General features: G+C 35.5%; 1 protein-coding gene across 1 annotated transcript in view; it reads right to left on the bottom strand.

Moving 5' to 3' along the window:
* SEMA3A (semaphorin 3A) overlaps positions 1 to 26,679 on the bottom strand; it is a gene marked incomplete at its 3' end in the record, with an annotated part of 166,877 nt that overhangs the window by 116,667 nt on the left and 23,531 nt on the right. The window contains exon 3 of the mRNA XM_079545666.1: positions 1,656 to 1,813. Coding sequence (XP_079401792.1) covers positions 1,656 to 1,813 — 158 coding nt within the window. The remainder of the gene's footprint in view (positions 1 to 1,655; positions 1,814 to 26,679) is intronic.

Below are 26,679 nucleotides of genomic sequence, written 5' to 3' on the forward strand. Positions count from 1 at the left end.
ATGTGGAAAAAGCTGAGGTACTCAATTAAATTTTTTCTTCAGTCTTCATCAGCAAGAGCTCTATTTACTGTTTAGCTACAAGCTATCCCCAACATAAGAAGGACCTGCTAGAGTGAGTAGAGAGGAAGGGCTGGAGCACCTCTCCTATGAAGACAGGCTGAGTTAGGATTGTTCAGACTGAAGAAGAGAAAGACTCTGGGAAGACCTGAAGTTGCCTACAAGAAAGCTGGAAAGGGACATTTTACAAGGATAAGAAGTGACAGTACAAGGGGTAACAACTTTAATCAAAAAGAGGGTAGATTTAGATTAGATATAAGGAATAAATTCCTTATTCCTTATAGGCGCCAGAACAGGTTGTCAAAGGAAGTCATGGATGTCCCATCCCTGGAACTGTTCAATGTCTGGTTGGATTGGACTTAATTTTAATATGCTGAAAGATGAAGTTTAATTGCAGTACCAACTTAGTTGTTATTTTGATTGCAGTTTCTTCAGTGTCCTTCCTGTCCTCAATAAGCAGACCCCAAAATTCTTTAAGAATTTAGTTTATTCTTAGATCTGAAGTCCAAGTTGTCTCTTATTTAAGTTCTATATAATCAACAGCAATTCTTTATATAATACAATAACATTTGTATAGAAATTCAAATAGTGTTCTAAACATATCTTAATAGCAAAGTAAGTAAAATACAACCCCTGCCGTTCTACAGAGTGGTTTTCTGCAATGGAAACACCTTGTTTCCTTTAATTACTCCAGATGTTTTGCACATTAAACTATGAATCCCTCAGAGAATTCAAATAAATAGCTAGTTTCCTTTATATCTACTCTAAAGAGAATAGAAAAGAAAATATACAGTTTTCCTTTTATCCTTTCTCCTTAGAGAATACAAATGAATAACCTGTCTTCTCTGTGAACAAAAAACACAAGGTATTTATTGCTATCACCTTAGGAAGCTAATAGTGAAACGGGCAAAAGGTCAGGAACACCAAGAAAAAAATCCCCCGGTACTGAAGCAATATATCTCTCATAAAAGAGTACTCCCTGAATTTTAAAATGCGCCATCAAAATGCTTAAATATAACAAATCAAACTTCTGTCCCATTATTTACCTTTTTAGCATTTTGTAACATTAAAGTAAATAAGAAAAGGTTTTATTTAGGGCTGCAAGAAAGCATATTCCAGAACATCACTAAGCTATTTGTCAGATTTTCTTTTTTTAATACTTAATCTATTTTGCTTAATGAGCCGCAGGAGAAAAGTGCTTTAAAGTGCTGGGCTAAAGATAAGAAATCAACACAGGATCAACACAGAGTCATGAATAGAATATTTCTATCTGCAAATGAGGAAAAGTGAGGATTTTTTTGTAGACTTTCATAACTGTATGTTTGTTTGGTTTTAAACAAACACAAAGTATATCTTGTTTGTAAATTAGCTGGATTATTCATTTATGACTTAAATTTTCATAGTTTGGGAAAATAAAAATGATTCGACACTTACAGGCTCATAATAATTTCTCTCTTCATAGAGTTGACAAACGTTTGGCTGTTTAGCCTTGGTAGTATTCCTGATATTCAGACACTTACTATGTAAGTCATATAGTCCTATACAAAATTGTAAAACATATAAAACATGTAAGACATATAAAACATGACTAACTGTACCTTTTGATATTCCTTGATGTTAACCAGGTTGAAAGAAAATATGTGGTCTTTTGCTCCAACATACAGCCGACTTCGTTCTTCATCCAAGAGGAAAGTATGGTAACTGGAACTATTAGCTAGTCCATTGAAATTGACTATATTATTGGATTCCAACATTTCTGCAAGATAAAGATAATGTTTTCTATTTTAATCTGGTCAAATAGATTACAGACTTATGTTTTGACTTGTATGGATTTATTTTTTTTTATCTGTTTATTGCTATGGAATGAAAATCTGTGAAAGTATTATATACTTGGACCTGTGAATATTGTTATCTCAAGTATTCGCACTCAGACTTCTACTGAGATTCAGCTCTACACAAACAAAGGTCATCAGCAAAATCAATTAAAATTGTGTATGAGATTTTAGATAGTCAAAACTCTATCCATGTAACTAATCAACTGTTGGACAAAATTCAGCTTTGTTCAATCAGTGAGATTTACAAGCATGAAGCTGAGGATGATCAGCTGATAAAAACCACATTTAAACATGAAGTCTCAGAATTCTAACATACAGAACTGCTTCACACATCTGTAAGTTGTGAGAAAGAGGATAAGAAAGACTAGCTGATGAGTTAAGAAGACACACGCGATCTTTTTCTGTGTATTACTATCGTCTCAGCTTACTGATACCGGGAGTTGTGTACTTATCCATCACAGGAATAAAATTAGATAAGTTAATGTTACTTCTTTTTAAACTTAAGGATAATTTTCTAGTTTTCATACTCCTCCAAGAACTTGCCAAGAACAGGATTAATTTAAGTGCAAGAATCCACAGAATTCCTCTGAGCTATACACAAGCGTTAACAAAGATAAATTCATTTGTCTGAAATTGCTGTAAAATATTTTTCAATACAATAATGCAGAATGTATTAGTATAATCTTTCATGAAAGCACTCTTTCTTCAGTCATGTCTACCTACATTCATATTGGGACCAAAGCCAACTTTATCATTTCAAATCAAGTACTAGTAAGATACTGATAAGAAACTTTCCCCATGATGAGAAATCCTGCATGGTTCAAGCTCTGGCCTTGTGATACACAGAACCAAGTACAGTTTTAGGCACAGAAGCAGTTGCATCGATGCCAAAACAACTCCTCACACAACACCCATGGGGACAGATGAGAGAGGGTTCAGACACATTTGAATCCAAGGGCTTGGAGCACACTCCAAGAGAGGACATGGTCAGACCTCTAGGCAGCTAGCATATGCATCATGACCAAGATCTGCCAAGGCAAAGACGTCTGTCTTTCCACTTAAGAGCAGCAGTTAAATGTCTAGCTTCTGCCTAGTGGTGCAGCTATCTGCTATGGCTTCTTAGTTTTCAACAAGCTCACTTCAATTTTCCACAACTGATTCAATTAATTAGTGAGTAAATGAGAATATACCCTATGCAGATAAAAATGAAGGTGAAGCTGCTGCTATAAAAGAAGCTTCTGATTAATATTTCTTCGTAATTGTTATTCTTTTTCCCCCTTCTTTTACTGTAACCAGGACAACAAAGTTGTTGGTTGAAGATTCTTTCACAGAATTTCACCATCTCAAACTCTGTAGTCCCAGAGATGTTATATCTGTTTTTCACATTTGCATATACCAGGTGGATTTTGAAGCAGATATTCTATAAAGGCTAATGTGGAGAGAATTAGTAGGCAACACATTCGATGAACATAACCGTAAGAAAGTTCATTGTTCAGCCCAGATTTGCCCCACTATTCTTTGCACTTATTTGAAAAAACCTCCCCCTGGAATCAAATAGTTCACTGATGTTAAAGTACAGCAACATATCAGATCACACGCTAAATTTTCTTCCTCATTCTCTTAGTTTTTAACTGGCTAAATATAACTATACATTTTCACTCTATAAAATTCGTACTGCTTGAGACTTTTTTTTTTTTTTTTTTTTTTTTTTTGAGCTAACAAGAAGAAATCAAATAATCCCAAGCATTCTTGTCAAAATAATTCTTCTGGCTTCCTGCCAAGTTTTAGAATTTGACTGTATTGTCCTCCAGTTCACTGATTTGCATTTTGTTAGACTTTACTAATTCTTTTTACATTGTAATGACTGATTCAGATGTTGAATGTCGACTTACTGAATAGTGTGTGACGCAGATGATTGACTGCCTAACTTGTCTTAGAACTCTCTTGGCTAGAAATGCTTTGCTGTCATCTGCATCTGATCTTTTTTTTTTTATAATATAGCTGTCAGAAGCCTTTGTAATTTTTTCAACTCTCTTAGTTTGAACTCATAGAGGTATGATTCTGCCTTTTGTGGCTCTGGATTAAAAAAAAATAATAATACTTTCCTTAACAGTAGGACATTTCTCCTGGAAATTGTAAATCGACATGGCATATAGTTGTTTCCCAATTTTCAATGAAAAAAAGAAAAAAAAGTTAGGTCTTATCATATACAAGGCAGTATAGTTTAAATAATGTTAAATCAAGTTTCTCCTTCTCAGGAATCAAACAGAGAATATGTTAAGGAGAAAAATGACATTTGGGTGCTGTTGATTCTCATTCACTGATAATTTAATTAGGATATAGTTACAGCAAAACTAAAAGATGAAAGCCTAAATAATGTATGTATTTCCTCTACTGTTTATTCTAAAGTACATGCATTTCTTCAGTGATTAATATAGCTTTATATGACATTCTAGAAAGTACTCTTGAAGAGCAAAGCAATGACATTTGCACAATCAATACAAATCAAGTATTCAATTTCCTCAGATTAATTAGTTTCAAAGTGTTTACCATCTAGTGCCTTTTCAGTAACCAACCAGAGACTATTGCTGAGACAATGACAGAAACAGCAGTGACAGGGCACATTCCCAGAAGGTCACTGATATCCATCAATTCTGTTAAGTGTCGATCAGTCATGTTGGCAACATACATGTCTGATCAGTGCTAAAATAAACCAAGATTTACAACAAAGATTGCATTGCAATGACAAGAAGAAAATGACGAATGCCCTCAATAAGTCAATGAAACTAATACTGTCTACTATGCATACTCTAATTCTTTTCCATTTTTCTTGTTCATCTTGAAGTTTGGCAAATCTATGACCTGTGCAGATAAACAATGATTGCCTGTATTAAAAGCCCTTTAGTCATTTTTGAAATTCTTTTGCTTTTTCCAGTTAGTTTTACTGCAAAGTTTATAACATTGTCCCATCAACTGCTGCAGTAAAGAACCATTAATTCAATGATTGCTCAGAGAGCATTTTCTTACTCCTTTTTGACACATCCTCAACTATCATCATTTTTGTTGCTTTGAATTTTTCCCTATAAAGCTAACAACTGCACATTATGACTTTACTATCATCTATGAAATGATATAAGAAGTAAATTTAAAATGAGTGATGATATTCTGAATGTAATAAAGACTTCACTGCTTTTGTTATTAGTACTTGATACCCACATTTATTAGGAGTGTTGCAGGTGACCCAAACTAACAGCTTGAAAAGCACCATCTGTTAAAAAAAACCCATTGTATTATAACAAAAATTCAGTTGTGATGATCACTGAAACTAACTGGAGTTTGAGTTTCTCAAGATTTGTGGGACAGCTTTTGATATTGAGCACTTCACTTTAACAACCTAAAATTCACAATCCTGACTTGCTTTGCTTGTTCCTTCTTCCATTCTCTTTTCTCTACTAGTTTCCAAGCTTTCTGGTATTTGACCTTATTTCTGTGTGTCTCTCTGTAGTCTTAGTATGGTCTTTCTTTTCTAACTGACATTTCTGTTGATCCAGTGCGACTTGTGTCAGAACATTTACTTTGCGAGATCAACCTCACAAATTTACACAAGAAAACCAGTCCTTCAATTTTTCCTTCCTTTTAATACATGATTGTTTAATTTGCTAATGGAACTGCAATTTAATAGTATGTATATACAAAAATGATCAAATTCCTAAAGTGAAATCAATGGAAATACGCATGCAGAAGGAATGTAGATTTGGTTTGTTTTTATGACAATTTTGTCATTAAGGAATAAGCCAGAAAACCACAACTATAGATAATATGAATACAGTCAGGCAGATCCTGATGTTTGTTTTATCCACGGTTGGTATTTCACTGTAAACCTTGGTTTATGTCTGTGTTCCTTCAGTGGAGTTTGTCAAATGAAGAGCAAAACAAAATAAACACTCTTATTTTTTAAATTTATCTACGACCAGGCAAGTATCTTTTTAGTGTGCGGATTTTTTCTGTGTTTCAATGAGAAATGAGAAAATTCATGAGCTTTGGTTCGTGATCCCCTTATAGTCTTCAGAAGAACATGTCAGTAAGGATTTTTGTTGATAAGAATCAAAAATCAAAAACTCATATCCATTGCTATAAAAATCCAAGTTTCTTCACAAGGATTCAGATCTGGCCCTGGCCTATTACTGGCGACTCTGCAGTGACTGGATTACACAGTCAGTACTGCTTGTCATAACATGCTTAAGAATCAAATGAGTGGGTTGTTGGTTGCACAAAATTCTCAACCTTCATTCCTTTGCCTGGAATGATAAGATCTCATTGTATATCTCCTAGCAGTAGATAAAAGATGAGTCAATGCGTATTATGCCATCAAACAGGGATTTTGCTGAATTGTGAGCAGTGCCTCCCACAATGTCATGCTAGAACATTTCCTTCTTCTCTCGCCAGGCTTTTACCTTGGCTACCGAATATCAGGTGGCTGCATGTTTGCACATGCATTTGTTGCTTACACATGCATATTTGCCTCTACTTTATAACAGTTCGTATATCTGTTTAAATAGCCCCAGATATAAATTAGTCATTACTCTCTGAGTGATTATTTGCTGATTTCTAAGATACCAATTCTACTGTGCAAAGAAAGGAGTGGATAGTCTAAATTCTAACCTATTCTATAGCCTCCTCCTGCTATAGCCAGCAGAGACTGCTTGGCAAAACCAGGGATAGAACAGGAAAAAGGTACAAGATTTGTTGTATTATTTCCCCATCCCAACCAGACAACAGCTGTGGTGCACACAGAGAGGTTTCGCTGATGTATTCCTATATTACAAACACTGACAGGAACTGACTTGGGTGCTTGTGAGGTATCTGAAGACAGATGAGCTTGTCTGCATTCCAAGTCTGATTCTGAGTGACACACACATCCAATATTTTTGTTTGTTTGTTGTTGTTTTGGTGGGGTGGGAGGTTGAGGAGGCAAGATTTGGTTTATTTTTTTTACCTATACCTCCTCAGATATCACTGGGAATTTAGGATTAGGCCCTTAGCAAGTAAAGTTCTGTTTTCGTATATCTTTAACTCATCAAACTATCAGTAAAAGATTAAAAAAAGAAAAAAAAGAAAAAAAGAAAAAAAAAAAAACCACACACACAAAAAAACACAACATCGAAATGCCCAAACCTCAAAAACGTATAATTTCCCATAATTTTAGAATTATGTTACTTGAGATTATCAAAAAGTAATCATTTTTATCTGAATTGAAACAAAACACAGATGCATGAGCTCACACAGTGAAACAGGCCATTTTTAGTAATGTAAAAAGAAAAATTTTGCAATCAGTACCTTCGATTTTTTTTGTGTAGTATGGGCCCAATAAACTTGAAACTACACAGCATATGTTGTTAATGGCAATTCTTTGTTATTGTAGTTCGAATGAGATAAATTGCAGGCAGAAAAGGGAGGGTTATCTTATCGGTAATCAAAATACAATTGGAACAGAGCCTGTCACAGCTGTTCAATCTATCTTAGCTTTCATCCTCTTCATCTACCTTATCATAACAGTTGCCAATCACCTGATTTCACTGAACTCTACTGAAAGGAGTAGAAGAAAAACAGAATCATTATTTTTGTTGTAATACTTTTGTTTCTGAACATGTAGTTGGAAACATAGTTCAGGGAACTGAGCATCTTTCTGGGAACTATGTTTTCATTACAATTAATCAATTGAAAGTATCTAGGACAAGATATACAGTTTTTAGTGTGCTCATGATGCAATCCAAGAATTTTAAATGAAACACTCCTGCTTACCTTCCACTAAAGCAAAGAAAACCTGAGAGCCATGAGTACAGTTTGATTAAAACCAGATACTTGAAAAGAGGAATGTTGCACCAATGGTTTGTTTCAGTTGCACCGGCATAAGCATGGACTCCTTTGACTTCAAAATATGGATGCATATGTTTTTTATACTGTAAAACTGAGAGTAGATTTTAGTTCATTAATGTCATCACTATTTAGCTACATGACAGCCCTTAAAGTGTTCTTGATTTGAATAATTGAAGGAGTCACATGACATTTTTAAGACATGAAACATTTAGATTTCAAAAGCTAACCTGTTTGCCTTTTATTAGTTCCACATTTTTTTTGCCTCTGAAAATGAATCCAGATTATCTCTATTGCTCAGAGTTGTTTTCTTATAAAACACAAGAAATATTAACCTCTGAACTAAACAATGATATTTGTAAAGTTATTTGTAATATATTATGAATTTGATTTTATGCTCAAGGTTTTGGTATGTATTTAACTGTGAACTTTATAAGCAGTTAAGCACTACATTATAAAATCGGAAATAAAAATATTATCTATACCTTTTCTTTTTTTCATGTAGAATCTGATTTAACTAGATTTCTGCCTAAGGGAAAACTTGTCTAGCTTAAGGTGTGAGTAGGTAACATCTTCAGTACCTCCCATTTGTGTCCTAATGAGCCCCTAGGTATCAAGGATGACTTCTGTAACCCTTAAGGTTTTCTAAAATATGGCAAAATAATACAGTAAAATAATGAGCTAATGAAAATTGCTTACAAACATTTCTTATCTTGTGGATAAGGAATTGTCTGGATGGCCACATTCAGGGAATTACAGTCAATGTCTCTATGTCCAGGTGGAGATCAAAGATGACTAGTGTCTCTTGGGTCCATATTGAGTCTGGTACTGTTTAATACCTTCATTAATGACACAGACAGTGCACTCTCAGCAAGTTTGCAGATGACATCAAGCTGACAAAACAGAAGTTCCAGAGAGATCTCAGCAGGTTTGAGAGGTGAGCCTCCATGACTCTCATGCAGTTTGACAAGGCCAAGTGTAAGATGCTGCACCTAGGTCAGGGCAATCCCATACATTAGTATAGAATAGGAGATGAGTAGACTTGGAGTAGCCCTTCAGAGAAGGAGTTGAGAATATCAGTGGATGAAAAATTGGACAAGAGCCAGCACAGTGCACTTGCAGCTCAGAAATCCAAATATATTCTGGGCTGCAACAAAAGAAGCATGACCAACAGGTTGAGGGAGGTGATTCTCCCATTCTGCTCAGCTCTTGTGAAGCCCCATCTGGACTACTGTGTCCAGGCTTGCAGCCCTGAAGCACAAGAAAGATGTAGAGCTTCTGGAGTAGGTCCAGAGGAGGCCCATGAAGATGGTCAGAGGGCTGGAGCACCTCCCCTATGAAGAAAGGCTGAGAAATTGGGCTTGTTCAGACTGGAGAAGAGAAGGCTTGGGAAAGAACTTATTATACAACCTTTCAGTACTTTGGAAGAATCTTATGAGGAAGACAAAGATAGACTTTTTATAAGAGCGTGTGGTGAAACTATAAGGAATAATGGTTTTAAACTTTAGATACACATAAGGAAGAAAATCTTTACTATGAGGGTGGTGTGGTACTGGAATAGGTTCCCCAGAGAAAATGTGGATGTCTCATCCCTAGAAGTGCTCAAGACCAGGTCAAAAGTGACTTGGACAGTCCCCATGAGGGGAACTGAATTACATGATCTTTTAAGGTCCCTTTCAACCCAAATTTAGAGCAACATGGTCTAACGGGAGGTGACCCTGCCTATAATGGGGTGTTGGAACTAAATGATCTTAAAGTTCTCTTCCAACCCAAACCATTCCATGATTCTGTGGTTCTATGTTTCCATGATTCAACTCAAATAGTAGAAACACTTTAGGAACACTAGCCCAGCACTATGTCTTGAGTAACGTATCTTGAATGTGCTTGGTTAAAGTGACACTGTATAACCTTAAATTGCATCATCAGCTGGTGCTGATAAGTGACCAGCTAAATCCCATTCATTAAGTATCTCAAATCTAGTTATTAGTTCACCACTTCTCAGCCATTTGTATGATACTGCTGGTATCAACAAGATATGTTTCAACAAGCAGAACTGGTACTGGTTATCAAGAAAGTGAAATGGTTTAGTTGTTTCTTTGATTACTTTATTATAATCAATTCATTATTGTCTGAATAAATATCATAAATATTACAGTTATGAACACCTTTTCAATAACTAACAGCATAGAGAGACTGTTGTTTTCCTGTGGCAAAGGCACATGGGAACGAGACTGGAAGACTGTCATATCTTCTATTCTCTATGGCCTGTATGTAAGTTGGGTCCAACCATTGTACAGAGCACAGATTTTGCTCACTGACTGTTCCCTGTAAAAAAGAAAGATGGAGATTACCAGTTCATGGACTTGCTTTTTGTTTTCTGTTTTTCTTTTTTTTCCCCAGAGAAAAAAACAAAGCAATAAAGGAACAGTTTCTATTTACTCAAAATATTGATTATAATGCAATGTAAATACACCTGAGTTAGCTTTAAACTCACTTGTGTGCCTGTATTGTCTAATAACATTAGACTGTGCAGACAATAACATTGTCTGTAAAAGATTAGTTGATTTTGCTCCTAATCTTAATTTGCCTCCATGAAGCTCCAAGGGTGCTGCTGCAGGCTAAGCAGGCAAGCTTTAAGCTTATATACATATATATATTATTTCTCATTATAGTTCTTTATTTTACTTAGAATCATTGAATCATAGAATGGTTTGGGTTGGAAGGGACCTTTAAGATCACCCATGTCCAACTCCCTTCTATAGGCAGGGACATCTCTCATTAGACCAGGTTGCTCAAAGTCCTGTCTAGTCCGGCCTTGAATGCTGCCAGGGAGGGGACAACCACAACCTCTCCAGGCAACATTTTCCAGTGTCTCACTACCCTCACAGTAAAGAATTTCTTTCTAATATCTACTCTAAATCTGCCCTTTTCCAGTTTAAAAACCCCTCATCCTGTTGCCACATGCCCTTCTACAAAGTCCCTCCCCAGCTTTCCTGTAGACCCCTTCAGGTACTGGAAGGCCACTAGGATTTCCCCAGAGCGTTCTCTTTATGCCTTTTGTTCTGGAAAAAAAAAAAAAAAAGAAAGAATTTTTTTTTAAAAAAAACTAACCAAACAAAAAGATTTTAAAAATTATCAAGTGAATATAAAACTAACTGTAATATCAAAACCAGACAAGTTCTTTGATGACAGTCAAGCAAAAAACTATTTACAATTCCATGACGTTTGAGAAAAAATTCTGAGAAGTTGGACCAAGAGAAGAACAGCTTGTTTTTTCTCATTCATCCCTTAATAGGACTATGCTTTATTCTATATTCCTAACAATTTAGCGTGACAATTGAAAATTCAGACATAATTGTCTGTGATAAAGGAGACTGCACGAGACAGTGTCTTTCTACAGCTTAAAATATTGTGATGTAGGGGAAAATACAGCAGAGATTCAGTCCTTTTTCATTTTATTCTATTGCTTTTTTAATTATTGAGCTCACAATATATAACTGCATAAATTATTTAGTAAGGTGAATTAGTCAATATGTACAAAAACTCTTCACAGTTCTGTGATTAAAAAAAAAAAAAAAAAAAGCAAATAGATTTTGAGCCAGTTATACTTGTAGGTAAATAATTATATTTTATATAGCAGCTGACTAAGATGGACTACGTCCAGCCTTTCTTATATGGGTACAAAGTTTCAATTTCAGACATAGCTATCAACACTCCTTCTGTTGAAATTTGTTTTTATAGAATGGAATCCACTCTTCACTTTGATCACATATCCAGCACTTTCAGGAATTGTCTTTTCATATTATTATAATGCATGAGTAAAATCCACATTTTACATCCTTCTCTCCACTGATAGCTCTTGTTTCCTCTAATGTTCAGGTGAGGATTTTGATGAATTTCAGCAAGAGTATGAAAGCACTGACTGCAGTTAAACAGTCTGTGTAGCTCACATACTGACCAACACAGCTCTGCTAATGCAATTTAATCACAGCACACAGAAGGAGGGGCTTCTACTACTGACACTCTTTGAACATAATTCTGTGCCAAAACAGACTAAGGAATGATGCCAAATTTATTTCATGTTTAATGCCCTTCTATCAATCAATGTTTTAAATTTCTTTCTAAATGACTAAAACTCTACTTTCATTATTTTTGCAGTGGTTACACAACCAAAGGAAGAACAAGGAATTTCAAAGAAACATCCAGAATCAAAATGCAAAAATAAATAAATAAAAAAATAAATAAATAAAATTTCATATCAATTTTCTGGATTCTGAGTATAGTCCAAAAAGGCTGAGAGGGGTGTGTTTCCATCTAAAATTTCATGGCACACAAACAAACATGAACTGTGATACCACCAAGAAATTATAGTGTAAAGTGATTTAGATAACTCAGTGTTCCCTCAAAAATGTCTTAATCCACTTTGCACAAAACACAATTAAGCTGTGGAGTTTCTTGACATGGGCAGGTGTAGATGTTAGCATTTGTTCCTAATTTCAAAGGTCGGTGTTATATAACATAGAGAGTAATAAATCCTTAAAAGTTTATTTAATTTAGGTACAGATTCTAGCTCACGGAGTTCCTGAACTTCTAGCTGTCAGAGGTTTAAAGTTTATTCTGAGGAACTAACACCATGGATTAACTTAAGTCTACTTTCTCCCACTGTGAAGAAGCTCTATTATGAACCTCTATTATTATGAGTTTGTTGTGGCTATGATTGGAGCCAGCATATTTACCACCTCACTGTGTATGCATACAAATACAGCCATGACTTAGGTCTTGAGAAGAGCCAAGCTGCAAGATGTGAAGTGTAAAATAACAGTTGACACTTCTTTCTCACCTGGGCTGTGTGGTGTGGCTGCCAATGGAGCCTCCCTAGCCTTGCCTTATCCCTCTGCCTCACCTCAAAACCTCCAGGGCCATCCCAGGTAAGAGGAAATATTTTGAAACAGCATCACTTCAGGGTGACTGAACCTATTTTCTGCAACAGTATTTCAACCTCTAACTTCTTCGAAATACCTTCTGTTTTGAAATAATGGGTAGGTATTTGATCTTTTAAGCAAACAGCAAAAAGAATCATCAGCAATAAGAGGAAAAGGAGCGGATTATCAGCATTCACATTACACCTGCTGTCTGCATGGTCTTAATGCATGACCAGATTTGGATTTCTCAAAGACATATCAGTGTAAATACAACTGGATTTGTTCAAGCATCAAATCACCTGAAGCATCAGGCTCCCCTTTAGAGCACCATTCAAAAGGACTTCAAAGATAATTGAAAGTAGTTTAGGTTGTTTTTACTCCAATGTCAGCTGAACCACTTATGGTTGAACTACAAGGGTTTCTCTAAAAGTAATGCCTCCTATTTTATTATGTTGGTTCACAACATCGGAGGCAGATATTGGTGGTATGGCAGTAGAGCTTGAATCTTTTCCCCAACATTCGATTACATTTTTTGCTGTATGTCAGATGGCAGCAGAGGGGCAGTCTGAGAAAATGTCTGCCAGTAACACTGACAAATAAGTCATGTTCTGGACAGCCATGCACAACTCTCACATCAAGAAATGAAAAGTCGTTCGATCAGCTCATCCACATGAATCGATGCAGTAGAAACAGAGAGCTGTATACAGAGCTGAATATCATCTTCAATGTGTTGGAAAAAATGGTGGCAATGTTGGAATATCATCCCAAGGTTTCTGCCAGGTGGGTCCCACAAATGCTCACAGAGGAACAGAAAGATCACTATATGCAAGCTTTTCAGGATCATTTGAACCAATACAAGGCTGAAGATGAGTTTCCTGGATCACATCATTACTGGTGATGAGATGTGGTATCACCACTACAAGCCAGAGTCAAAACAGCAGTCCATGTGTGATGATATGTGAATTCCCCATCAAAGAAAAGGTTCAAGAAGCAGCCCTCAGCAGGTAAAGTGATATGTACTTTTGAGATAGGAAAGGGAGGATCCTTCACTTCTGACAGCTTATATTGCAACACTGAATAAGCTGAAGGCTCAAACATCCAGAATCAGGTCAGAGAAGAAGACAATCTTCCAGATCCCATGCCAGTTTCAAGACTCTGGAGCACACTACCAATCATGGCTGTATTGTCCTACCACATGCAGCATATAGTCTGGACTTGGTGTACTCTGACTAACACCCATTTGGGCTGATGGACTGTGTGGGCAACATTTTCCTAGCAACAACGTGATCACAGCAGCTGTGAAACAGTTGGTCATCTCCACTGGTACAGATTTTTATGAGCACGGCATACAGGTTCATGTTCATTGCTGCCAAAAAAGCAAAGCTAATGGTGGTGACTATGTTGAAAAAGATTGCTCCGTAGCTGAGAATTTGTTCTATCAAACACTGTTACTGTGCTCTTTGTATTCTTTGTAGTTTCCATTGAAATAAATAGGACACCTTGCTTTTGAAGTTATCTAAATACATACAAAACGTCCAGCCCTATCTGCCCTGATATTCTGCAGTAGGTGTCAGGAGGAGGAAGGTAACATGTACACAAACAACAATTGAAAAAGCAAAAATACTGTTACAAAACTGTCAAAAACATGCAGTATTTTGTTCAATGAAATTAGCTGGGAAAGGAAAGCTGGCATGGTTCAGAGCTGCTAAATTTCAAATGTATCTCTTCCCAGACAATTTTTTTATTATTATTATTTTCCTCTCTGTTTACAGTAGCACATTAGAGGTCTAGCCCACATCTGTGATCCTAGGTGTCTTGACTATCTAAGTAAATTATAGTTATTGCATCACCACAGTAGCATAATTATCCTCGGCATTAGCATGAGGAAGTAAGTTTAGTGAAATTTTGCATCAGGAAAAAGAATTAATGAAAGTTTTGTTTCTGATACTCTAGTGCAACTTTTGTGCATCATTTGTCTTTCCAATCATGAAAACTACACTTTTCTTACATTGACAGAGATCTGAGATCAAATTCCTATTTTCTTCAGATGCTGATAGAATAGATACCATCAGAGTATTACCCGTACACTCCAAGTATTAATGAAATGGCCCAGACACACTGAGATGGAGAGCACACCATGGTACCTTTTATTTATTACATAGAATGAGAATTACTAAAATCTAATAATTTCTGCAAAATCTACTAGGAATTTTAATTTAGTTCACTTATTCACATTCTAAATCTCTTTGTACTTTGAGTGAAACAAGGCAACTTTTCACCTGAACTCATGAAACATTTGCTATTGGCACTTAGTTACCATGCCTGCCCAATGAGTTCAATGAATTGCTTAGACAGCTTGTATAGCCTCCGTACAAGACTGTTTTAAGTAAAGGAGACTTTAAAAATAAGAATCTTTTGGGGGATAAAGCAGAGCATTTTCCATTTACCTTTCTAGACCCAATTATATTACTCATTCCCAACAGCTCACTGGTTATTTTGCTAATTTCTCTCCAAAAGAAGGCTCTCTTGGGTATAATATTCAAGTGTATATTCAACTGCTGTACAGTCTTCCAAATGCTCATACTGACCCAATAAACCACAGGTCACTGTTGATAGATAAGGAGCATTTACACAAAAACCCCATTCAAAATTAGAGCAGACACTTCTCCTTGATGCTCATATAGTAGTAACACATTTCTGTAAATGAAAAAGTCTAGATATGTAGGGAAAAAAAAAAAAAAAAAAAAAATATATATATATATATATATATATATATATATATATATATAGCTATTCACCTAAAATTGAACAGGACAGTGTTTCCAAATTAAAGCACTACTGGGTGGTTCTAAATGAGTTCAAGAGAGACGCATTTCAGATTATATAAATTGGTACAACTCTGTGGCTTTATTACACTGTTACTTTTAATAAACTCAGATTAATTTAAAGCAGATGTTGCCATAATTTAAATTAAGCTTACTAAGTATTTTTGTAGAATTCACTATCAAGTAGGATTTTGCTTAAATCTGGAATAAACTATCACCACAACAGTAAATTTTCTACGTGTTTATCAATTTTAAAGACTATCTAATACCAAAGAAGGACATTACAAAGGTATATTATGACATTCTATTGCAGAGCACACTCCTATTAATAAAATAGAGAAATTATTCTTTGTCTTTACGATCAAGTGGTTTCAATATATACTTGAAGATCTTCAAGAATATGTATTTTGCAGCTTAGAAATGAGTGAATTCTGAGTTTTCATGCAACATTACCGGTTTGTGTACAATGTTAATGTACTACAAAGTTATGTTCATTTATTGTAATCATTTCTGTTTCATGTACTGACAAGTGTATATTCAAGAGAAAGCATTTTGTTTTGTTTTCCTTAATCAAATATAATTTCAGCAGCAGAGGACATGTCCTGAAGTATGAAGGCAAACATTTAGTTTTATTCCTAGCTAGTCTAATTGTGAAAGGCATCAGGGCAGAAGTGTTTTCTTTCTGTAGCCACTAGCACTAATTTGACCTACTGGGGAAACAATTTCTAAATGTCAACATTTGCATGCCTGAACCCTGCTATGAACTAAAAGGATTCATGTGCAGAGGTCCTGCCTCAAGCTGTGACATACTACTTACCTCCTCAGAGGGAGTTTTAACACGCTAATTTGAGCAAATGAAATTATAACAACCAACTCTCCATGGTGGTCAGAGAAAAAGCACTCTGATTGTAGTGGATGACTACAGTTCAAGTGGTACATTCCTTAATTAAATAGTATTATGATTGTTGAATATGAATAGGTTCTAAAAAAGGTCTTCAAGTTTGGAGGTAAATAGGAACATAGTACCCAGTTACCTAAAGAGAAAGTTGCAGTTGCTGTTTTCAGAAGTATAAGCTTTGAGACTTAAGACAAAAAATTTACACATTTGCTATATATGCTGTTTTCTGCAGATGTAAATTCTAGAGTGCACTCTTGAGATTCAGATGCTAACAAGTCTGAATAGCAATCTGGTAGAAAGTTGAGGAAGTTTCCATCTGCTCCAATGCTTAGTTCAACTGGTTAATGACCCTTGAGGTCTAATCCAAAGACAAGCAAAGACAGTGGGATTTTACTGACTGTGTTGAAAACTGAATCAAGCCAATGGATTAAGGGCATGATTCCTACAGGACCTGTGTTTTCAGGAACTTCCTCCAAAACATTTACCCTTATAACCTCAGAAACATTTTTAAAAAAGAATGCACTCTAAGCTAAAACACAGGACCCTGATAACACAGGGTCAGTTGCTAACACTCTTATGCACACTGCTCCAAATATTTTTCTTATCTTGTGATTAAATGTTCAATTTGATATGCTTTACAATGATCTCTGTGGAGAAAATATAAGCAGTGAGAGTTTTCTATTTTGCCTCAGTATAGATCTTATGAGTTGAGAGTGATCTTTAGTATATGAGATTTGGTGTTGGCTCAAAGTCTCTATAAGATACGCATGTTCCGCTGCTCTCCATGACATATGAGAGCTCTGTTCCAGATTTAATGGACAGTACTACACCTAGCTTGGCTACCTGACTTGAGTCTACGTTCTGTTATATCAAGAAGCAGTTTGCCTAAAAGAGGTGTTACGTAGGTCAGTGGTAGTCAGGAGGTATGCCTGATAATCTCCAAAATAAATCAAATCTGCCTATATTTAACAACTTAAATAAAATCACATTTAGAAATTTAAATATTTAAATCTCTGCAAAAGAGATCTCAACATTAAACTGCAGCATTTTAATTGTATGTATCAATTGACTTGGTGAAAGAGAAGCCATTATGATTTATGTAGACACAGGGACAATTAAAACAGAAGTTTCCTAAATATCAGGTGTTTGACTTGAATCAACAGGCCATGATCACTGAGAAAACTTAGCATGATGAGATATGCTGCTTCTAAACCTAACCCCATACTATGCAAAGCCCAAACATACATCCACAGGGATGGTAGCTTGACAGAAAATAAACGAATTATCAGTTCACACATCATTTAAGTATGATAGAACAGCAAGGTTATACATTCAGGACAGAGATCAAGTACCTTAATTCACATATTACCTCTAATACAGATACCCGATGCAGCAATAATTGAAGCAGAGGTGTATATAGCACCTCTGACCTCATCCTACTTCTTTACCCAGTTTTATCCTGTACATCAAGGGAAACAAAAATCCCTTTGGAAATAACAGATAAAAAATATGTAATCAAAGGTTGTATAGGACTGATTCAGTTCATGAATATGAAATGAGTTGCTGGATCCTCCAGTGAGGAGAGAAAGGCTTCCTCTCCGGAATTCAGACAGAGTGCAAGTGATTGTCCAGTTTTTATGTCATATATTCACATCCAGAATTGATTGTGTTGGCCAAAAAATTCCAAGCAGCAGGAAGCGAAACACTCATCATACAAACTTTCAGTCCAAATCATTATAGGTTATGAGAAACTAAAACCATTGATTTATCACAGGATGTACCAGGCATGTTTAGTTAGTATTCAGATAACATGACCTTTATGTATACATAAAAATATCAATTATGTTTTCAGTAATGCTCAATAGCCATAAAACCATAAATAAATGCATGCTTTTTTTTATTATTCTTAAAATTCAGCACACACTCCTGTTTCAGGTTATAAGCATTAAAATGTTTCTGTAAATCAGGAATATAGACTATTTTTTAGGTAGCTGAACTTATACTATGGTGTAAAAGCAAAGCAAAATGGACAACTTGAAGTTTTCTTACATCAGAAACCTCCATATCTGCATGTACATCCTAATTCCTGTATAATCCTGAGTGGTTTACCTCTTAAAATAAACAGACTCTACCTTATGTCCTTACTGGATTACCATGAGTAGGATGTTTACATAAAGGATATAGCTAAGTATTCACTGAACATAACAAAAGTGCAATTCATTCCCATGCATTAGAGCACATCATAATTTGGTGGCTATATTTAAATAAACCAAAATTTAACTATGCCAGCAATTACGATCTAATGTTAAGACTGTAATTGTGTTCAGTCTTCGCCCTCCAGAGTTTGATTCATTTGTATGTTTAACTACACTGCCACTACCTATAGAGCGTAAATATGAAGAATTTGGGGAGAGAGAAACTAAGCATAATTTGTTGTCCAGGTGTATTAGATACTGATTCAGTAAATACAATTTTTACAGCTAATAAAATCAGTTACATTGCAATTTACCTTTCATGCAAAGACCTATTTCTATAAACAACAGAACTTGAGTTTTGGTCTTAAGCAGTGCAGAAGTAGTGCAACACAGAAATAAAGGCTTTAAAGCTCCTTTTACTATCCTAGCTGTGGAATATGTCCATAATATTGAAGCAAAATAATTTTGAAGTTGTACTCACCTGTACTCTGGGGAACCACAATGCTGAGTGCCATTTTAGGCTGATGCAGTATCAAAACACTTGAACTTACAATATCTGAGAAAACATTATGTATAGAAAAATAAAGTAATTCTAAGAGGTGATCTAACTGTTTTCTTCAATTCTCTATAGGGGGATTATAAAGAAAAGAGAACCAGATTCTTGCCACAAGTGCATAGTGTAAGGACAAGAGGTAACAGGAACAAACTACAATAGGACGGAATTCCCACTGTAACGGGAAATGGAATTGAGTGAAATTGGAATCCCATTGAATGGGAAAAAACGGAATGGGATATAAGAAAGAAGTCTTGACTAAAATGAGATGCTCAGAGAGACTGTGGAATTCAAACTTGGCTGGATCAGATACAAAACAACCTCACCTAAATCTGAAGACAGCCTTGATTTCAGCAAGAGGTTGATCTGGTGTCTTCTTGTACTTATTTCCCCTGTGATTTAAAATTACTAATTTAGCTTTGATAAATTAGGCCCCAACAAGAAATAACAGAGCATTACTGACAAGTTTGTCCTACTAAATTAAAAAAAGAAAGAAAGAAAGAAAAACATGAGAAAAATTAGTCTCATGAGTCTCTCTTAAAGCTGATTGTTCCTGAGGGTCGGTAACAATTTCTTTACTGTAAGAGAGAGCAGAAAGCAATTCAATGGACAACAGGAGACATGGCATGTGCCAATCCTTGTAAAGCAGTTGAAACATGCAGTGGAACATACATACGAATGCATTCTTGGACAGGTGAGGATACATAGCTTTCACTAAAAGAGAGAGGACAGAAATCTCCGAAGTTGTACTTTAATATATATATGTCAAATTTGTCAGATACAGGAATTCTTACACAATTTAGGTCAGATTCTAAAATAACAGGTATATTGCTATAAAGCTCTGTAGTTGTTCAGCTATTAATCATGTTTCATTAATTCTCCTCTCAGATATTTTCAACACAATCTCCTTTAAAATAAAATTATTTAACAATCATGCAAGCACAAAGAGCCAATAATTGCTGTGGATTACTGTCTTGAAAAACAGTCCATTATATCTGTCATGTGAATTTTGTCTTCAGCTAGAGACTCTCTCTACACATCACTGTTGTTGCTGCTCTTCACCTTTATTAAATTACCACATGAAGGGCCTTGTGAAAAATCTTCATGGAACAATGTGGTGAATATCAATTAAAAGGTGCATCTTAATGACAATTAATAATCTCAGTGTAAATTTTGGTTCTTTTGACTTCAGCATTCTCCAAATCTCACTCTAGCTGCTGGACAACACGTGCACCACAGTCATAAAGAGCACAGTGAGCCTTAAGAAACACAACTTGTTGTTTTATGGTCTATTTTGCAAAATAATAGCATGGGAAAAAAAAAAAAAGAAAAAAAAAGAAAAAAAAAGCAGAGGCACTTAGTGAGCGGAATAAAAAAAAATAATACCATGCTAACATAATAGTTTATGGCTATTTAAGATGGGGATGTTGATATAGAAAGACAAAAAAATCTGCAAGATTAAGAGTAACTCATTCTCCTTTTATGTCCTGTTACTGCATGGCTGAACATAGCTACTAACTTTGTATTTTCAGAACGTACTGAATTTAAGAAAACTCTTTTGTTCCATTTGCAGCCCACATGCTGACACAGCATCTCATCTTCTATTGTTCCAACTCTAACTATTATCTGATACATTTGATGTGCTGAAAGATAAAAAGCGCACAGATTCCAGTTACCTTAGAGACAGCAAAAGAAGAATTACATAGCAAAAAAAAAACCAGCCGAGACTGGGCAGTTTCTGGCAGTTTTACTCTGGTGTGTATGAGACCCACAAATGTGAGTTTAGACTCACAAGCCAGGAGTCTTTGTTGGGGCTCTGTTATGCAGTGAATGATCTCACCCTCTTCTTACTCCCACACACAGAGGTATAGAGGGAAGAGCAGGCTCAACCAGTCCTAAATTCCTTTGCCAGCTCAGACTCCAGATAGATTCTGTAGCAGTGGGGAAGAACCATGGCTCATCTCTATTATTAGACAGAGCTATATTGAAGAAATAGATTTATTCAAGGTTAATAAATACTTGTCCCATCATTTTTTCCTGCATGCTGCTTTTCTTGATGAGGAAACACTGACCTCACAACTGGCAGAACTGGCTGCTGAGAGACATTGTAAATGCCTGTGGCCTCTGATTAGGTACAGTGCGAGGCTAAAAAGATTAATTTTCATATAGTTGCCCTGAAAATTTTTGAGAGATAGATGCTTCTCAAAGTCTGAACTCTTTTATCCCTAGCTATTTTACTCAACTGTTTTATGTAGGCTAGACATAACCAAGCTGTATTTCATCAGTATTGCATTCACATGACTTGAATAAAGAGACTGGAGAAGCTCCCATAAAATCTGATCAGATCAAACTAATTTTTAAAGAATGTTTTCACGAGAAACAAGTTCCAAGGGTAGGCAAAAAGCATACGTGACCTGATCAAAATCTGTGATTTATTTATTTATGTACACAGAAAACAGAATTGGTGGTTATGGTGTAACTTCATCATTAGGATTACAGTAGAAACCAGGAATATCCACAACTCTTCAAGTGACTGTCATACCTACTGAAAATGAAATTTCAGTGACTCCATGATATAAAGAACAAGTTGCTAAGTTGCTAGAGAGTAAAAGTTTTTTCACCAGTACAAAGTTGTACTGTGGTTCCAGGAAAGAAGAGCATTGTTAGTTGGGTTCAAGAACAAAAAGGATATCAAATGAAGGTAGGAGGAAATAAAGCCTTACTCCATTTGATGTGTGCCAACTGTGGTCTCATAAAGCAAAGAAATCTTGGAATGCTTTAAGTACATAATATTTTTAGAGCTCTAGTAAAGCAAATCTGAGCTGCTATTTACCACATTTAAAGATATGTGCCACAGAAGCTAGATTTTGCCATATATTTTGCCTATTCCGGTAACCTCTAATTAATAAACGCTGATGTGGAGGCAAGCTGAACACTCAGCTGTCTGTTCAGATTCCTCTGAATTACTCCCACGTACTTTTCTAAAGTATACAACATATAGCAATGGACTTGAATTATTCTGACGCCATTTTGTTAAAAAGAAGCAACACTGCTATGTCTGCCTTGCTGAATACAAATATTTTTCTTTCTCTTACAGGTGTTCAGTTTCTTGTCTTACTGGAGTATCTGTCTACATAAACTGTCTTCCTTCAGCATTTCCACAATTCTAGGGCAGAATAAGAAACAAACCTCTCTGGAACAGGTTTCCCAGAAAGGTTTTGAATGCCCCCTCTCTTGAAACATTCAAGGCCAGGCTGGATGGGGCTTCAAGCAACCTGGTCCAGAGGGAGATGCCCCTGCGTATAGCAGGGGGGGTTGGAACTAGATGATCTTAAAGGTCCCTTCCAGCCTAAACCAGTCTATGATTCTATGATTCTATAATTTTCACTTTGCCTAACTAAGCAGTACAACTGAAAAAAATAGTAATGCCAAAAAAGAAATCCATGAATATAATACTTGTTAGAATAACCTTTCCATTCACCCTGCTGTTCATGTACTGGTATTAAAAATCATGTTGTACATTGAGAAGTCAAAATGACATATGACAGCATGAAGGAACTGAGGGAATGTTGGTTTCGCTCCATCCAATCTGGGTGCAGGAAATGATGATATCACCCAGAAGCCAGATGCAGTCCCAGTAGCTGCTGAAAAAAATTTGATATATACAGTGTATATGAACCAGAGGTGGAATACACATGGGCAATCAGCAATCATCTAGAACAGCCATGAGCCAAATAACTAGAACAGAAAAAAAAAAAAAAAAGTATGGAATCAAAATACACTCTGGGTGGGATCAAACCATGGGTGGACTAGAAAAAAGTTCAAGTTTTACGAGGAATCCAATTAGGATTTCCTGTAATGGCACACTGTTACTTAAAGCAGAACTACTGTGCTACCATGCAAGCTGAAATTCTCAAAATAATGGCATTGTATATGTACCCTGTGTTATGTGGCTGAGAGTAGACAAAGACATATCAGGTCTGACTAAAAGTGAGATCTTGTAGCTCAGAGAAAATGATTGCAATCTGTTAGAATTAGAAACTTGGATGAAAGTGAAACAAAATCTTTCCTCGTTTTTTTAGCTACATAAATTCCAGTATTTTGTTGTTGGTAGTGTCACTGAAATAAAGAGATCTCAGGGGCACAAAAATTCTGTGGGAGTAGGTACAGAGAAAGTGGCAACCAGAGACACAAGCTTCAAGCAAGAAGGTTCAAAATTTAATGACCTGTGTAGGAAGATAAATGAGACTTCATGAGAAAACAGCAATGCTAGCATGAGGACATTTTTAGGTGTGGATGGCGAGCACCCTCAGTGCTGATAAATTGCCAGCTGACAAAAAGCTACATCCTGTAGTGATAACTGTGCAAAACCATGACATATTTTTTCTGCTTTTTTTTTTTTTTTTTATTTTATCACAGCCATTTGAATGTATATTTTATGAATAGCATGCTGTACTTAAAGTTAAAAACAAAAGCAGCAGGCACAATATTCCACATATCAATCACAATATTTTACCTCTCAATTATATTTAATTTAATAATTGTATTATTTTTACCTGTTTTAACTTTAAGGGCTTCTATTGCAAATACTGTATTTTTGCAGGTGGTTTAGGTTACCAACAATTTTCAGTAAGAGCTCTTTCTCTCTCTCTTTTTTTTTTTTTTTTTTTTTCCTGAAAGCTCTTCTCTATACCATTATTTTGTCTAATCATTAGCCTTCCTGGAAATATTAATCATTATGTCTGCTAGGCTTTCAGAAAGACCTGCGTCAAGTTTCTTTAAATTGCTTCTCTGTTTATTTTAGCCACAGTCTGAATAAAATGATTTGAATAAACAGGTCTGAAGCATATCCTGAATCGTACAGTTGGGATATGAACCTGAAATCCAACATAATTCCTGGCATTAAAGTAATAGAATTCAGTAGAAAGAAAGAATTGTATTAAGCTATAACTGCACACAAAAAGGAATTCACTATAGTTAGCTATGTTTTTCACAGCAAAATGCTTTTTATTGTCCTTTATTTCTTATGCAAAAGAGCATGGGTCTAATCTGCTAGAAATCATGAGAAATTTGCTGCCATAGTTTTTGACTGATCATACACCCCACTACTTGAGAGTCATTTAGAAAGAGCCAGGTGAGAATATGGGCTCAATGACACCACTAGTTGAAATGTATTGACCTCATATTACATAGAAAGAACAAGAGATTAAGATTATGGAATGTCTAGCCCTAAAACTGTAAGGTTAAACCCATATTAAATATTGCAATGGTTTCTGGGACAAGGTACTTCAATAGCTAAATCAGTCATGTCCAACTTATTCCTATTTAGGTCAGAAAAGTGGTCACAGTTGCAAAGTTCCAGTGTAACATTACTCTCATTTACTATCTTATCCTTGCAATATGTCTAATGAAACCCTATCACAGATGGATGAACATCTAATTCATGAACAAATATTTGTGGGCCATGCCATTTTAGTCTTCCTAAAGAGTTTCTGTTTTAGTGATTATAGTTTTCATTTGCTCCAGTATTCAGTAAGGTGTTCTGATCTAAAACTCTGTAGTCTGAAGATTCAAATATACTTTTCATAGGGGCAGATCGTAAATGAGAGCACAGCTGCCAATCTAGGAACTCACAAAACTTGCCAATTATTTTGCTGGCTTAGGGAACACACAAGGACATTTTTTTTATATCACTAGATTAACATGGTGTACAGTGAAAACTGTTTTGACTACTGGTCTGTGTTTGTGAAAATGGCTCAACCTGTTCTATATGAGGAATGAGCTAGATAGAGTTATCGCAAGGGTGCCCACACTTATTACTAGGCCCTACCTATTGACTATAATTAAAATCCAACCAGTTTGATATACATCTCATAAAGTAGTGGCTACTAACGTGCTGGCACTGACAGCTCACACACAGTATTTATTGTCTCTTGTTTTATGGGTTTAGAAAATAAAAGGACTGGTTAGCTAAATAAAACCAGTGTAAGAAATAGGCCAAAGTATTTTGAATGAAAACATCTTAAAACCAGTTTAGTTGGATAATAGAATAGCTCCATTTTGCTCATTGAGCACTATTGATTTTTTTGGCATGGAAGAGAAAAAAAATAACAGATGGTGAAAGAAATAAATTAAGCTGCTAGTGATGGAATACAATATCACAATGAATTATAAAAATGATGAACACAAATCCTTTTAAATACACATTCACAGTCAGTATAAAAGGTTCATGTTGTTGAAGTTTTGGTTTATCTTCTAGTTATTATAGGTTTTACATTCAATACAAGTCCAGTATGAATTCAAAATAGAAATCCCAGGCAATGCAGAAAAGATTCAAAGGTAATGTTTTCACTGGGATCAAACATGAGCCAAAATTAGCGCATATATCCTCAGATTTTAGGAACTATAAACTATTACGGCTGAAAATCAATACAGAAAACAGAAGAAAACAGAAACAAAACAAACAAAAAAAAAAGGTAAGATGTATTCATATAAATGATCAATCAAGAACTGCTGTGGGGACTGCTAAATGTAACCCATATTCAGAATCAAAATTGCAATGTCCAAACTTGTGTGATTGCTACTCTCTTTGTTTCAGTAGAAATACATAACTCTTTAGGAATTCTCAGCTTGACTCTTCAGTAATAACACTTCTTTTTTTTTTGTGACCAAATCATCCTTATAGGGCCACAGGCTCTATATGAAATGTAGAGATATTTATTTTTCATGTAATGAAAATGATGCTTCTTCAAAATACTGTCATTTTTCTGTAAGTTAACATTCTGCAAAACCACACAACTTTTGATAAACAGAATATCAGTAATTGCTTCAGCAGAATTATAATCTTCTCCTATATTAGTGAAGACAAATTCCTTCTATTGTCCACGGTTATCATTTATTATTTATAATATCAATACTTTTCACCCTCTAGCCCTCCAGGCATGGTTCAAAGACCATTTGGTAACCATTTAGCAGATGAAGCATGAAGAAGTTTAATTTGGTTTTGAAGGCTCTAATCATGATTGGGAACCAGGCTCCTCTTCCTGAAAACCCATAACAAACCTTGCACTACATTTCAGTAAGCTTGCTGCTTTAAACTCTATGGAAAAATCACTTTATCAAACCTATAGATTAGTTTTGCATTTGCTTTTGAAAAACATGTGTAAATGACAAGGATATCAAAATGTTTGAACAGAGATAACTGAATGCTATTTACTCTATTGGGAATTTTTAGAGCGCAGGGCCATGGTTCCAAGGTTTGCACTATCCAGTTGTACTTAATTTGTTTATTCCAATATCCAGTTAGATAAGCTTCATTCATATTGATAAGAGTGGATTTATTATTATTATTGTTTTTATTTTAGACCTAGGTCTCCTGTTACAGATCACCGGGTCACACTTTCTGTTTCTTGCTGTATTTCTTCATGCCTCACAGGAGATGCAATGATCAATGTTATTTGACAGGTATTACTACCCCTGGCCATTAGACAACATTTACTGCATCAGAATTTACCAACAGA

This window comes from Tetrao urogallus (assembly GCF_951394365.1).
Source record: "Tetrao urogallus genome assembly, chromosome: 1".
In the NCBI taxonomy this organism is placed as follows: Eukaryota; Metazoa; Chordata; class Aves; order Galliformes; family Phasianidae; genus Tetrao; species Tetrao urogallus.